Source organism: Laccaria bicolor, genomic scaffold (assembly GCF_000143565.1).
Source record: "Laccaria bicolor S238N-H82 LACBIscaffold_7 genomic scaffold, whole genome shotgun sequence".
Classification (NCBI taxonomy): domain Eukaryota; kingdom Fungi; phylum Basidiomycota; class Agaricomycetes; order Agaricales; family Hydnangiaceae; genus Laccaria; species Laccaria bicolor.
The window spans coordinates 21,138-35,416 of NW_001889878.1; the positions used below are offsets into that span (position 1 = coordinate 21,138).

At 47.3% G+C, this 14,279-nt stretch overlaps 6 protein-coding genes across 6 annotated transcripts; 3 read left to right on the top strand and 3 right to left on the bottom strand.

Annotated features, from left to right (window-relative positions):
• Positions 1-309: 309 nt before the first annotated feature.
• Positions 310-1,867, bottom strand: LACBIDRAFT_248207 (uncharacterized protein; the record flags this gene model as incomplete). The annotated part of the gene is made up of 6 exons (XM_001878877.1): positions 310-484; positions 540-996; positions 1,049-1,217; positions 1,277-1,555; positions 1,612-1,638; positions 1,688-1,867. 6 exons carry the CDS (start codon positions 1,865-1,867, stop codon positions 310-312), a joined length of 1,287 nt encoding a protein of 428 aa, XP_001878912.1.
• A 104-nt stretch (positions 1,868-1,971) lies between these two features.
• LACBIDRAFT_316881 (uncharacterized protein) lies at positions 1,972-2,500 on the top strand. Its single transcript, XM_001878638.1, has 3 exons — positions 1,972-2,162; positions 2,213-2,404; positions 2,462-2,500. The coding sequence occupies exons 1-2, from the start codon at positions 1,982-1,984 to the stop codon at positions 2,389-2,391; spliced, it is 360 nt and encodes a 119-aa protein (XP_001878673.1). The 5' UTR covers positions 1,972-1,981; the 3' UTR covers positions 2,392-2,404; positions 2,462-2,500.
• A 399-nt stretch (positions 2,501-2,899) lies between these two features.
• LACBIDRAFT_316882 (uncharacterized protein) lies at positions 2,900-3,768 on the bottom strand (the record flags this gene model as incomplete). Its single annotated transcript, XM_001878878.1, has 5 exons — positions 2,900-2,980; positions 3,030-3,099; positions 3,147-3,239; positions 3,300-3,357; positions 3,411-3,768. 5 exons carry the CDS (start codon positions 3,766-3,768, stop codon positions 2,900-2,902), a joined length of 660 nt encoding a protein of 219 aa, XP_001878913.1.
• A 2,799-nt stretch (positions 3,769-6,567) lies between these two features.
• Positions 6,568-9,184, bottom strand: LACBIDRAFT_248220 (uncharacterized protein; the record flags this gene model as incomplete). Its single annotated transcript, XM_001878879.1, is given in 15 exon segments — positions 6,568-6,732; positions 6,784-6,912; positions 6,971-6,989; positions 7,048-7,079; positions 7,136-7,359; positions 7,412-7,447; positions 7,490-7,525; positions 7,577-7,641; positions 7,697-7,802; positions 7,856-7,972; positions 8,023-8,062; positions 8,075-8,160; positions 8,209-8,316; positions 8,369-8,653; positions 8,716-9,184. The coding sequence occupies 15 exon segments, from the start codon at positions 9,182-9,184 to the stop codon at positions 6,568-6,570; spliced, it is 1,917 nt and encodes a 638-aa protein (XP_001878914.1).
• A 1,254-nt stretch (positions 9,185-10,438) lies between these two features.
• Positions 10,439-11,289, top strand: LbFd1 (ferredoxin; the record flags this gene model as incomplete). Its single annotated transcript, XM_001878639.1, has 5 exons — positions 10,439-10,562; positions 10,613-10,655; positions 10,716-10,825; positions 10,957-11,178; positions 11,270-11,289. The coding sequence occupies 5 exons, from the start codon at positions 10,439-10,441 to the stop codon at positions 11,287-11,289; spliced, it is 519 nt and encodes a 172-aa protein (XP_001878674.1).
• Positions 11,290-12,385: 1,096 nt separating this feature from the next.
• On the top strand, positions 12,386-13,832 carry LACBIDRAFT_316885 (uncharacterized protein; the record flags this gene model as incomplete). The annotated part of the gene is made up of 2 exons (XM_001878640.1): positions 12,386-12,445; positions 12,504-13,832. 2 exons carry the CDS (start codon positions 12,386-12,388, stop codon positions 13,830-13,832), a joined length of 1,389 nt encoding a protein of 462 aa, XP_001878675.1.
• Between the last annotated feature and the right edge of the window lie 447 nt (positions 13,833-14,279).

A 14,279-nucleotide genomic window follows, 5' to 3' on the forward strand; every position in this document is an offset into this window, starting at 1 on the left:
ATAAGATATTTAACCATGAACTTGAACATGATCACGATACAAAAAATCCAAAGTGCCCTATCCTCAACGAACAATATCTGCCTGTTTTTCTTTGGTAATTGCAGCAACAAACGCCTTTCTCGCCAGACTTGTTCAGATCTTCTGCTCAGAACGGCGCTTTGCGGCGGCACCATTTCCAACATAAGTAGCTCATATTTTTGGAGCTCTTAGTTTGCTCTTAGTCCTTGAACATTTGTTTATTCTTTCGGCAACTACCTTGCCCGTACTCTTACATCCGGTCTGTGTTATTGTATATTTCGAGTCCTGACCTTAGAAAACAGTACCATCACTCTCAATTTCAATCGGGGGACCACAAGTCTCTGGTCGCTTCGCCTTGGCAATTTCGCGGCCGCCCTTCCATGTCGCACTTTCCAGTACTTGCGCTAAAGTGAGTTGATCAGTTCTCAAACCGAGTTGTTTCCTAATGGCATCAGCAATACGATCCCTTATGTTTATAAGAATTAGAAGCAGCAAAATCGGAAGTTGTTGAGACGGCGCACAGTTCGATGACGGTCATCGCCCTCCATTCTACGATGGCGGGATGAGACGGAGCCACGCGTGGTAAGCCTGAGTTTGTGTCAATAGGAAGGGCTCCCTCCTTCAAACTGAGCACCCCGAGATCAACGAGAAGGCCCCCGTTTCGATACTCGGGCAACCCAGTCATATCTTCGATTCCATCTAACCGCCATTTAAGCTTCTTTTCGAGAACTTCAACAAGGCTGTATGTAAGCCACATTGTGAGCTTGTGGAATGGGACGAGGTTGTTGCTGTCGTCGTGGGTGGTATTGTTAATATCCAGCGCGGGACAAGGCCAGACGTCCCCAAGTGAAACGCCGCCGAACGAGAGGCGTGACGGCCAGATGGGGTTGAGTCCTTCAATGAGAGCGAACCATAGAGCGGAGATAGGAGCCGCACGGACGCCGTCCAGGTCTACGACCGATTGAGATTCGAGGAAGTCTGAAAGGAACTACTGGTGAGCGGCTGAAGGATGTATTACGTCGGCTCATACCAATGATGTTTCCAGGTCGTCCATCAGAGCCAAAGAACTGAGGACATTCTTTGAGGGCTTCGCTAAGGTTGAAGAGAAGAGAAGCACGGCCTTCAATTCCAACCATTGGGTTGGAGTCGCTCACTTGCATCGCCGTTGCAGTCTTTTCCGCAGTAATTTTCGACAGGCCCTCAGCTAACGCGAGATGAATGTCAAGTTTCTGGAAGATGACAGATCCGCACCATCGACACGGTATGGTTGCTCGGAGTCGCTCGAAAAGAGACCAGACTGGAACATATGCATACTGGCTACTCCCAGCCCTTCGGAGCGAGTGAAAGTCTGCCCAGATGATTCTTCGCGGTATTTCCATGCACTACCGGCACCAGCATCGAGGAGAACGGAAACAACGAAGAGGTCGATGGTTCTCTTGGCTATCTCCTTTTCATCTACGTCGGACCATTTGGAGATCATCGGATCGATACGGTCTACGCTTGCGTCAAGATGTCTCCATCGGCCGTGAGGCGGAATCTTCATGGCCCCGTCGGCGAGGTGAACACCGACTAGTGGTTTGCAAATGAACTCACGCTCGCAAAGTTTGTCCCATAGTCTCGCTAGCAACGTTCAACTATTTGCGTCACTACAATTAGAAGTAAAGCCCACCTTGATAATATTTATACAAAAACTGGCAACGTCCGCCTCCTTCTCCGGGTGATACTCGAAATATTGTAATTTCTTCTGCGTCGCAAGATCGAAGACACGTGAACACCGTTCCCGAATAGCGGGTAGAGTACGCAGATAAGTTGCTGCCTGCACAGGAGTGAGAGTGCTCGCGATGTTCATCGTTGTCGTCACGGTCGAGGAGAAAGAACTAAATCGGGATGCAGATAAAATCTTTGTTTGTGATGGCTTGTCTTTGGCTTGTCGCACCAGAAATTACAGCTACCACTGATAGTCATGTCACTCAACACTACATCGGTCAAGGACGATTCCTTCGAGCTATACGATCTGAGAGTGGAAGTGATCTGTCCACCCAACGAACGCATAATGTGCGGAGCTAAAGAGGGAGATCATTTCACACTTCAAGGGGAGACGCTCTATCTACCTCCCAATCAGGGCTTTTCGATATATTCGCTGAGTACATCGTAAACTACTCGTCTCTCACTTCATTCCTGAACGAAAAACTAGGCGCAGTTCTACCTTTACTAGCAGCGAAGCAACGAGTGACTCATCCAAACGATTGGATGTCCACCGATGCAGAAATTGCTTGTCCAGACCCTAATTGCAAGTCTAGGCTTAGAATTGAGAGGACAGGAGTAAGAAAATTCAGCCACGCAGATGTTACGGTGGTTCCCCGGCCAAAGTAGGAAATTTTTCTGCGTGGGTGACTTTCGGACTGCCATCCTACGGCTCTATTGTATTGATTTGCTTCGCTAGGTTATGACCTATGTAGTTCAATGGAGTAAATATTCACCTGCAGTCGGCGGTACTGTGAACTTCGAAGCCACCCTGTTTCCACCGTGACGTCGTAATCATTGCCGTTCAAATGCTCCTATCCGTGAGCTTGTCCACTAAATCATTCCGAAGCTGATGTCCTGGCTTGTAAAAAGGAAACATCGTAAGTATTTGGGGTGCATCAATGCTACTTATATTGCAGGTCTTACCTGGGTTGCTAACACACATGTTGAGCAGCTTCGATTTGATTGTGATGCGCCGCAGTAAACGATTTCTCAAGTTGTTACATGTCGCATCAAGTAGTGAACCTGCGGCGGATATATGTGGAGCACACTGTCGAAGTGTGCCAATCATAACTGCACGTAAAGGAATAAATATGTACAGCGAGACACATAGACTTTAAGGGTACTATTTGAATAATTACAATTTCGACATAGATGTAGGTTGCATTTTATTTACAAAGGCAGAAGCGACGATTCGCCCCGAATCTTTGTCCAAAATCTGCGTGAGATGTAAACTAGGATCATCAAAGGGAAGTTTTTATACTTACCTCACACCTCGAAGACATCACTCGTCCGCCTAATGAGATCGAAGTACTGATAATGCGAAGGATAGTCCCGCTATCCTATATCAACACAACGGTCCAAGAAATCAAATATCGGCCTACCGGGGTGCGGGTGAATGAAACAGGAGGTTCATCGCTTGCGTAACGCCAACGCCGTTTACGTTTTGAAGAAGGCCGAGGACGACAAGTGGGGTGCTACAGCAACTTAAAAAAATCATCGTCATACGAGGCCAGAAGGAAACTTAAGAAACTCACTTGTCGATTAGATACGCAACGCATCCACCATGCAGCATACCGGCCCCATTCAACATGTCTGCGTGAATTTAAAACACGGAAATTGAATGGTTGCGAACAAGGCATACGCACGCTTGGTGACCTTGATCTCCGCGACGGTGGTAGCCTCGAGTCGCCCCTGCCTCTCCAGCTTCCGGTTGACGTTGACCTCGACGAATTTGACTGATGAACCGACCTCGTAGCCAAAACGATCTTCATCTCCCACCCCATACGACATGTAGGTATTGTGATTCAAACGCTTGACATACTGCGGGGCATTACCGCCAATAGACGAAACATCTCCATAGTTCGGTAACGACGCAGGGTCGACCCAAACCTTCGTGGATAGGGACTCAAGAATGGGGGAATGTGGGAGAGAAACGTGGGATGCTGCTGCTGTCGTATGGGTCGAGATGCTTGAAGCGGACGCGTTTTGGGACCTAGAGGACATGGCGTTGAGAAAGAAGAGGAAAAGGAGTGCAACGAGAAAGAAACCTTGGCCCCAACTTTTGTACACACCGTCTGCCGGATATAGGGTTTACTTGTACCCCCCAATTCCTTAACTTGGATCAGTATGGTAGTGGGGAGGGAAGGTTCGTGTTCCCATCATGTACATAGAAAACGATTACAAGCCTCCCGCGCGTTCTTTTAGAGTCGCCGTAGGAAAAAAAGGCGGATTTTCTGCGGATCGCTCCGCAAGATGGCGCCCTGTTGCCATCCGGCATGAGGCTTAGTTCTCGAAGCTTGAGAAGTTCAAATAACCTACGATTGATCGTCTTATCTTTTGCAATCCTTTGGTTTGTACTTTCGAGGACGAGGGATCTGGGTTTTATTGTAGAGCGGCAGGTTTCATTCAGTCGCAAATGCATTGTTGGATGTTGGGTGATGCGGGCGGGATACGTGATGCACGAATTTTGCCACAACCTGATCTCGGCGTCTTTTCGCTCTTCTCGGCCCAAACAGACGTCACATCAATAATTTCTGATGATACTAAAGAGTCAACTGAGGGGTTTAGCCACTGGGTTCTCCGCCATATTCCAGAGTCCTGTTTCTTGGCATCGTCCATGTAAGGATCTAAAGAATATAGAAATACCCGAAAATATCGGATCTAATCAGGGAGTCAACTTTGAGGCCTTCAAAAGCAGCTACTTACGTTCAAATTGGCAAGGATAAAAACTTACAGGATCTTTCCCTTCAAATTCAATCGACGAAATTGCTAGAAAAAAAGGGGGAAATGGAGGCATATTCAGACTTGAATAGAGTTTGGGTGGATCCATGTACATACCTGGTGTTACGATCATCAAGGCAAATGATGAATGGTTGCAAGGCGACGACGCTCTACGACGTTGGACCTTTGCATCATTGTGAAATCAGGTGAGGCCGTGTAGAATGGAAATGTAATTTCTGAACGAGAGATTTATGGCATCGCGTTCTGATCGACCCGACTTCTTGCTGTCATGGGATTTTCTACCTGCTTAATCCGACCTTGCTGCAGATTGAACCGTGGCTCCAGCGTGCAAACAAGCTAGTAGGCCACGTTGCCTTTTTTTAGATAGGCATATGCTAGGCGTGCTACAGGATTCGATGAAACGATAGCCTGATGTGATTCAAGCATTGTTGACCTCAGACCTACCTCGTTTGTTAACACGGTGGATCGGTCGAAACCTACCTCATTAGTGAATACTTATGAGGAGTTCATCAGTGGAGCGTGGATGATTGATTACAAAGTGCGGTGCGCGAACTGCCACCAGATGACAAGCTTGAAGATCTTCCCCCGAGTTGTGTTTGTGCAGAAACAAAGTGACGCCAAGTTCCACGAATTTTGTACCAGATAATATCACTTTGATCTTTTTGCAGTGTGTAAAGATTGCCGGAGTGGGTATATTGCAAGCTGTTAAACGATTTATGCTATTGAGCAGACAACATACACCGAGACAACTTACTGTTGGACCGTAATCATGATTGAATACAATCCAACTTCCTTGACTTTCGGAATGTTGCCTGCTAATAAGTTGTCAGATGTTTGCGTTTATCCAGTAAGCGCTGGTTGAGCGCTGGCGATCTTATAAAATGGTCAGTGGCGAAGAAGTCATGACTATGATGGGCGCTGTTCTACACACATGGAGGAATGATTTTAGTAAACACTAGGGGGCGGCTCACGTCGTGAAGGAAATACCCGATCTGACCGAACGAAGGTCGATCTGGCACAGTGGCAAAAGCGCCAGTGTGACAGAAAAGGTCCACACATCCCGTAGAGCTTATTTGAACGATGCACCAAAACCACGTATAGAGTTCTCCCTGTAAATATGCTGAAAAAATGATTGAGTGAAGCGTACTGTACGATTACGACCTCTTCGCGTCACGCATCACAGAGGGGTTTGAATGAAGGGAAGTGAGCGTGACATCACGCATCACTGTAGGTTTTGAAGTTGTTTTCTCTTGCGTCTAAAATACCAATTTTTTCGAGCCTGCGGCGCTCCTAGCTGTGTAAACAGCACTAGGCATCCTTAAACTAATTTCTAAGGAGACCTATCCCACCATTGAAGATTTGACTGCAAGAACAGCCTAAGTATTCTTGATTTTCTGAAGTACAGATGAAGAGATTGTACTCTTCGTCACGCCTCACATCAGATGTTGAAGTGACGAAGAGTTGATCGAAATAGGTCACGCCCTAAACGGCTTGAAGAGTTGGTCGTAATCGTACAGTAGTAATAGAATCTACGCTCGTTCCTTGCGGATATCTTGGACCCCTTCCTTTTGTGTCTGGGTTTTTTTCGTTTTTACCTCGACCGTGCGTGAATAAAAGACAATGCGCTGGCATGACTGAACGAGTATTTCAATAGTCTCAAGAGAAGTGAATTGAATGAGTGGAAACGCGCAAGAATTGCCCAACGAGCGTTTTCGAATTGTAGATGCTGGAGTCTTTTCCAGAGTTTCTTGGTAATGCAATCTAAAGGAAACGCTCTCATGAAGTTTCACTCCAAGATCGGGCAGGGTCGTATCTTTCATTACGGTCAAGATTGTTTGTAAATTCTTTATAAGTATATCCTTCCAAGGTCAATATTAGCACTTCATTTTTGAACTTAATCCTCGTTCGAACGTCTTTCCCATCTCTTTTTAGGTGAGAGGTTAGGTGAGGTTAGGTTAATCGCCTTGAAATTTCGAATCCAGATACTCCAAAACAAATGATGTTCAGTTCTACATCTCATTAAAATCATATACCAAAAGGGGCCTGCCAAACGGTGGCAGATCAAGGAAGTGTAAGCCACTTTTCCAAAAGCTTCGCAAAGGACGGGGTACCAAGACCTGTGACAGGATCCCATCCGGGAACAGCGCTAAAGCCAGGCGTGTTACACCCTTGGTTGTTTCCAGACGTGATGTCATGAAAAGCAGAAGAAAAAGCGTCAGAGTATATCTGTGACTGAAGTCAGACTTGATTATGCATATGCCCAGATACACAACTCACAGCCGGGTTGATGAAACCGATTGGCTTTTTTCCAATTGTCAAGCGTGCATCATTCACCATCGCGAGGATTGAACCAACAACGGGAGTTGAAGCAGATGTTCCAAACACACGGGCGAACCGTCCATCAACCTTGTTGAGTTTCTCAGGTATAAGGGATCGTTCGAAGTGAGATGATAGGCATACGAACCGCGACTACGTAATTCGCTCTGGCATAATTTTTATCATGGTCAGATTTGAATCTTGGGCAAAGAACGATCCACTGACCCGTTAGCTGAAATATCTGGGTACCCTCGGCTCTGATCCGATCGAGGGAGAGTCAAACAACATGATATTAACGAACGGAAAGACGTACAACACCAGTCGAATTCCAGATATCTGCAAAGTGGCTCGGTTTGTGGTCTTGAAGATATTTCCCAACCGCCTTCTTTTGGTAGTCCGGTATTCCGAAATAATTACTGAACCCTCCGCCGCTGAAAATAACTTGCTCACACGCAACTTCGGGATCAGTATATTTATTGCCTAGATTGATCTGTGTTGCTCCGACGGAGGTTACGAATGGACACGTTGATGGAAATCCTTTGAAAGGAAGCACTCAGATATTTTGCGACTGATGAAAAATGAAATGTACCCGGGTTGAATATCATGCCGTCTTCCGTTTGGGAACCTAAGGATGTTTGAGTGTTACTTTGCAACGTTGCAGATGGACAGCTACCGTCAACGTTTAGACAAAGAGCCCCATTTCCTACACAAACTCCGATGAGTAGATAAATATGACCAAGAAATGGGGACGTACCAGCGACTCCATTATCACCTGAAGAGAAGAGGACGGTGACTCCCATCAACCCAAGTTTTGCATATCTGTTGAATCGTTTATTCTCTAATGACGGCTCAAACGTTTAATGAATGAACTTACTCAGCGCACTGTCGGAGAGTATAAGATGGGGAGAGATCAGCCTCGTTATATCCATATGAGGTGGATATAACGTTCGCGGGTTTCGTGGTACCACAATTGGCTGCCCCTGAGAAGTAATCGTAATGGCTTCTCCACCACAAATTGTAAGATTGGGCCTACCATTGTACCCATTTGGTAGATTATCGGGAAATATTTCATCCTGACTGGGGTCGTCGCCACCCTCGAATGTACAGTACGAACCATCGAGAGCATCAAGAAAGTTGTTGAAAGAGGCGCCTAAAAGCCTTCTGAGGGGTCGAGAAGAGTGAAGTTAATGATCTCCTGACCTTGTGGAAGATCTCCTACTTGATATAGGACCACTTCTTGCTTCGAACCTACAGGGTTAACCAGGTTCATAGCATATTGAAGGTCAAGGTTTGATTCCCCATTGAAATTGAAGCCTGTTTGCATCGTTTGTATCACGCCTACAAAAATCAACACCTTCGAGAAGCAACAAAATTACTCGGACTGACCTCCATCAATTGAAACGAATTCTGGGGATTTTCCGACGAGAGAAGACGAGAAATTTGCGAAGAACAGATCTAGGTCGGATTGGAGATAGGCTTGAGGGGTGTACTCAACTAAGCAAGTGGTGAGTGAGTGAACTGCGAAACGAATGATTATGTTACCCACCAATGCCAAATGTGTTCTTTTTGGTTGAGAGAGGGGCATAATTGAGGCCGTATAACGCCCTAAGGCAGATTGGAGTGATCATTACATCGCAATTCTCCAATCGAGATAAAATAGAAGAAATATTCCCCGTTGTTTTGGGAAAAATGCCCACGCCTGGTAAGCCAACGGTTTTTGCTGGTGTGGCCCCGGACCCTCGCTTGCCGAGAATGGCGTCAAAGTGGATGGATGGATTTACTAGGTCCACATGTGGCGAAACGTAAATGGGTAGATGGTATTCGCTGCACGCTGAGATCGGCAAGTATTATAAGTCAGAATATGTAACCGAGCCCACGACGACGTATACGCACCCGTATGTATTTTGCCGCTTTTATGTCCATAAACGTGGTACTCGGTTTTCAACAGGTGCTCGGCTTCTTCCACTGTGGTGTTCACCTCGAGCCAATTCCGCGACGGCGCGAGCTTCACCCTGTCGAAACCAAATCCTGCACCCTCCAACCAGCCGCGCACGATTTCAACTGTTTCTTGACTTGGAGCGAACGTCTGGGTGACTTGAGCTGGCGCCCAATGATTCCCATAGTTAGACGAATCAGGATGAGAGATATCATATAACATGTCTTCCAACTTGTTTATGCTCGATTGTTTGAGCCCGAACCGCAGCGGGAGGACGGAAGAAGCGTCGCGTCGGCGAAGTACATCCCATCCCGAAGGCGTGTGGGATCTTTTTTCGTGAAGAATGTAGGAAGAACGTAGTGTCGGCTTAGTTACACCCAGAAGTCCCCAGCTGAGCAGAAAAACGATTAAGAGGACCAGCTGCATGTTCATGAAGAGGTAGAATGTGACGCGAGGATATAGAGGTCAAATTTTATACCTCGAAATCGAAGGAGCCAAGGATCGCACGACCACGTTGGCAAACGCATCATAAGACAACCTGTCAGACGTAAGAGAACTTCAGCTAGATTAGGTGCGGCTAACCATGTGGCCGCTTACACACATCGACGCTTTGAAGCCATGTTGTTTGTAAGTGACAGGCAATCCTTTGAAAAGTAGGTCTTAGAGGAGCGGTCAAGGGGACAATGTCTTGATGCATCGTAGGATAGCATTATCCAGGCCATTGAGCACAAGTCTGGGGAAAGAGTTTATTTCGAGGATAGGCTTTTCCTTCTGTGCCACGGGGTCCGCTGACGTGCTAGAGATAGGTTGGCTTCTGCATCATGGTAAGCGCCTCAGCAATATGAAATAAGCTGAAGGTCGTTGTTTTTGGCAGTTGAATATGATGATATTTGCGTTTTCCCCATCGATAGTCTATCAACGCTAGTTATTTCAATGAGAATGAAGGCAATAGACGGACACAAGACCGTGATAAAGCCAGACCATTGGGTGACGGAATTGACAATGTTGAAATCGCCTGAAAGAAGTTTAGAGGCATAATAACGTCATCGACGAATCCTCAATCGATGTTCCATCAAGTCGTGTTCGATTCCTCATTCCAACACGATAGCCCCACAAAGCTCTCAAGTTGAAAGCTAAGACTATGTATCGTCAGTGACACCAACTGATAGAGGAGGCCGCACTTACGATAGCCGCAGGAGGATGTGACTCGGACGACCCTCTTTGTTGACGAACTTGTGAAGACAGGATCACCAGATTTTGGCCGCTGGAGCGGATACAGCTCAAGGTGAATGGCCTCTGCAAGAGCAGATGCATATATGGCAGCTATATCAGTAGCTGCGTCATGCACCGAATAGGGCCTTCCATAGATCCGTCGGCAGCACCACCCTAAAGAGCGGCGCTGCCCAGTGCTGAAAAAATATCGTCAGCGTTTGAGTATGTAGTCATCAAGTCAGAGATACCCTGCTCGTTGATCACTCAAGCAGTATGTGTCATTTTTCGTGTCTATAAGACAATGATTTGCTAGCTCGCTGTGCGTTCATCATGATGGAGGTGCAATGAGGTGAGATGAGCTTACCAAGATTACGTCATGTGATATAATTTTTTCTCGGGGGAGCCTTGTCCTTTGCTGTCATCATATCAACGGTCGCGGGCTTGTCTTCACGGTTGTCTCACCTACCGATGACTCCAAGCTTTACCTTGCTGCGGCGATCCTTAGGAAGACTACCGCAACGGACATCACCATTCATTAGCGCCAAGGGGAACGGAAGAGGCAGGAGGACGCGTAGTCTCCATACGTCGGCAGGTTTGTAAGATTATCGATTGTATTGTGCTGAACTCATTGAGATTCTGCAGTTTCACAACACTCCGGAATAAATAGACCAGCACCTGGCACTGGGTGCGTTTCTTGCTTCCATTTTCGCTGTCATCATTCTAATTGCGTAGGGGACGTTCGCAGAATCAAGGTCCATTTTAAGGACTCTAAGGGGAATTTACTGAAAACGGTGGAGGCCAACGAAGGTGATGATGTCCTGGCCATAGCCCATGAGTACGATATAGATCTTGAAGGCGCGTGGTTATTACCTATCGATCTCAGAACCAAATCGTGACTCATTTTCCACCGTGGTCCCCATTTAACAACCTACGCCTTATCTTTGTATCATCATTGGAAAACCTTGTCCTTTCATTTCCACCCTCAGGAGCCTGCGAAGGCTCAGTGGCTTGCTCCACCTGCCATGTCATCCTACCACCAGAGTACTATGATCTCCTACCCGAACCGGAAGACGACGAGAATGACATGCTCGACATGGCGTTCGGCCTCACGGATACCAGTCGGTTGGGATGTCAGGTTAAGCTTACACGAGAGCTTGACGGACTTACCGCGACGTTACCCTCTGCCACGCGGAATATGTTTGTCGACGGTACGTAGATCGTTCCCTCCAGCAGAGTGGTAACTTCTTCCCTCTGCTATCTAAGTATGGAAGCCGCTGATAATCCAATCTCCACCCTTAGGGAAGAAGGCATCTCACTGACAGATGCCAATGTCTATTCTTATTTCTCTACGTCCTGTCTAAAATTACCATGCAAGAAAACGACCAGTATATGCCGAACCGATACGGAAATCAGTGCTCAAGCGGTCACTGCTCAATGTCTCTGAGCCGCTGGGTGCCTGGCAGTCGTTATCACCCGCGCGATTTTCGACAAAACCCTCCAACGGCAACCAAGACTTGTTTTATTAATTATTTGCCCAGAGAATCAGGGATGGTTCGCTGCAAACAGTCGAAAGGGAACAAGCCGCCTGCCGCTTCCAGTTCAGCTGCCTTGGAAATAGATAGCCCGACTGTTCTAACATCTTATGACCAGCAATTCCAGTTTCTATTTCAATCGTCTGCTCTTCGAAGTCTTCTGCATCACGTCTCTGTCCGTCACACGACAAGTTTTCTCCTTCAATAATCCGGCTTGTCAATATTTATAAGCGGCGAGATAGGCGGTGCTGACACATTTGGAAATTCCTTGGCGCATTTTCTTCTTCTGTTGATCCTCGACCCGAGCATCCACCGAATATTGTGCTTCAGCTCAACCGTGGTAAGTCAGCCTCCAGGCAAGCCTCAAGGATTCATGGCCGTTGGACAAAGGTCTTCTTATACACGAATTCGTACGAGTTTCTATGTGACTGATCTTCAACATCATCGTGCTGTCACTGTCAAGTTATTTTAACTTCAGGGTGAGATTTGTTTTCCCGCTCATCTCGAACCGCATCCTCCGAGATCATCTGAGGTCCTTGACTTCTCAAGTATGACGCATTCTTAATAGTTGCCATGCCGCACTGACTCCTGCTGGACGCCGCGTTGAGGCTTTCTTCACGATGAACTGCTTATCGAAAATTGTTATGGTCGACGGAGTGTTGATATGGAATCTGTCAGGGTGCCGTGTGATCTCCGCTGCAGAGTTACCTAACCTGCAGGGGTCAGTTTTGGCCTTTGGTTTCTGGCATTTTTCGGCACCAATTTGGTCTCCCGATCACACTACTGAATGGATCTGATTAAAGAGGCACGGTCTTTGTTGCTCAAGAGTTTTTGCGCGCCTACCTCTCCTTCCCAACATTCCCCCCTCCCACCTTGACGAAAGATGGTGCAAGCGACGCTATCGTCCTCCGATGTGCAGGGTCTTCAAGATTCTCGTCCAGTAGTACGTCTTCAAAGCTACATCCTACTAACGATGATTGGCTCAATGGTTCGCGGTTCAGATCCTTCCCATTGTAGACTTGACAGCGAACAAGGCTGGCGAACGTAACTCGCTCACAAATCCCTTGCAAATTCCTTCCATCACGCTGTCCTCCGATGGTTCTCTCGCAGCTCGCCGTCTTAGCTTAACACCTGGAAGGAAGCCAATGCGTTCATCACCTTTAGCTGGCCCATCAGTCTCGCCCCTTTTCATCATCAATGACGCCGACCATGATAATGATTCAGACACCCTCAGGCTCTCCAAACCAGAGATGATCGCATTACCCCAACTTCCCGCGAAAACATTGGTCCCAAGACCGAAGTCTTCCGAGGGCGTCATGCCTCTTCCTGACCGTCGCCTTTCGATAGCCTGGGAGGCTTCACCAAAATCAAGCTTGTCGCCGTTGGATACGTTGCGTCGTCCGGAGAGACACAAGTTAAAGCGCCCGCGGAGCGCTCACTCTCCTGCAGACGCCTATGATTTTTCTCGCCCGCAGGAATTTCCAGCATCCGCTACTGACGATAGCGCCCGTGGCCGCATGACCTCTAACGTCTCCTCACGTCGACCTCACTCGTTTTACATAGATCCAACCGCTATCCCTAGCGGGCCACCTCATTTTCCGGACTGTGTACCGCAATCACCTCCTCGCTCACCTACGGACAATTCGTGGTACATTGCATCCGCTTACGACGTTACGCCTCGCTTTACTAGATTAGGTCTCGCTTCGTCGGGTGTGGTCCTCCCAGTTTCCGCGAAAGCGCATCGTGTCGACAAGCCCTCAACCTCACACTTACGTTCTTCCCCATCCTCCATTACCCTGAAACCTCGATCCACAATACCAAGCAGACTTAGCAAAAGCGCGGGATCAACTCCTTCAAACTCTGTCGTTCATTTGACGAGCAGCACGCCAAGCCTAACTCTGTCGTCTAGCAACGAGTCAGTCACTGACAGTGGCCCACCGACACCCAGCCCCACGAGTACGACGGATCTTTCGGAGCCCAGCTCTGCAAGCACGACGGACTTTTCATCGCACACATCAGACTACCAAGGACGACGAAAGTTCTCATTCTCCCGCATGCGGAAGAACTCTTTGGCGCGTGTTAGAAGCCTCCGCTTCAAGTCTACACATACAAATCCTTATCCATCCTTTGAAAAGGAGATTGATAGCCCACATGTCCGATCGCAGGCTGCGGATTTTAGCGCTCCTGATAAGACGAATTTCCTTGACATGGAGGAGTTGGCGGTTCGAAATGAGCCGCAATCTGCCCTCAAGCCTGAGCCCTTATCTAGAGGAGGGACGATCAAGAGGATGTGGAAGTCGTTGGCTAGTGGCGGGAGGAATCGCTCTTGAACTTGAGCGATTTGTTTGGACTTGAATATACATATATTATATATCTTGTATCAACAATTACACTCGTTTGTCAATGTAGACTTCTCCAACGTACATATTCCCTGGATTTTGTATATACCCTACAATGCCAAGTTCCCTCTCTTGCAATCACTTTCACAAAAATGTGCTACAAAAACTTGCAATAAGCCCTTATTTTAAAAAATTAAAGCACGAGCGCACACTGTTCTGATTACTTACTGCAGCATTGAAGTTATGTGTATCTGTTTGCATCTGTAGACGTGTTATTATGTCAACATCACCTGCTTAGCTAATCCCAAAGGAACCACGAAAGACCACGACACCTTTGTTCAAGATCTGGATATTCGGCCCTCGTGCTGGAGCCTAACTTGACAGTGGCATTCACAATGCCCAGTGTTATCAGTGCACATGACCACAAGGATTGGCATC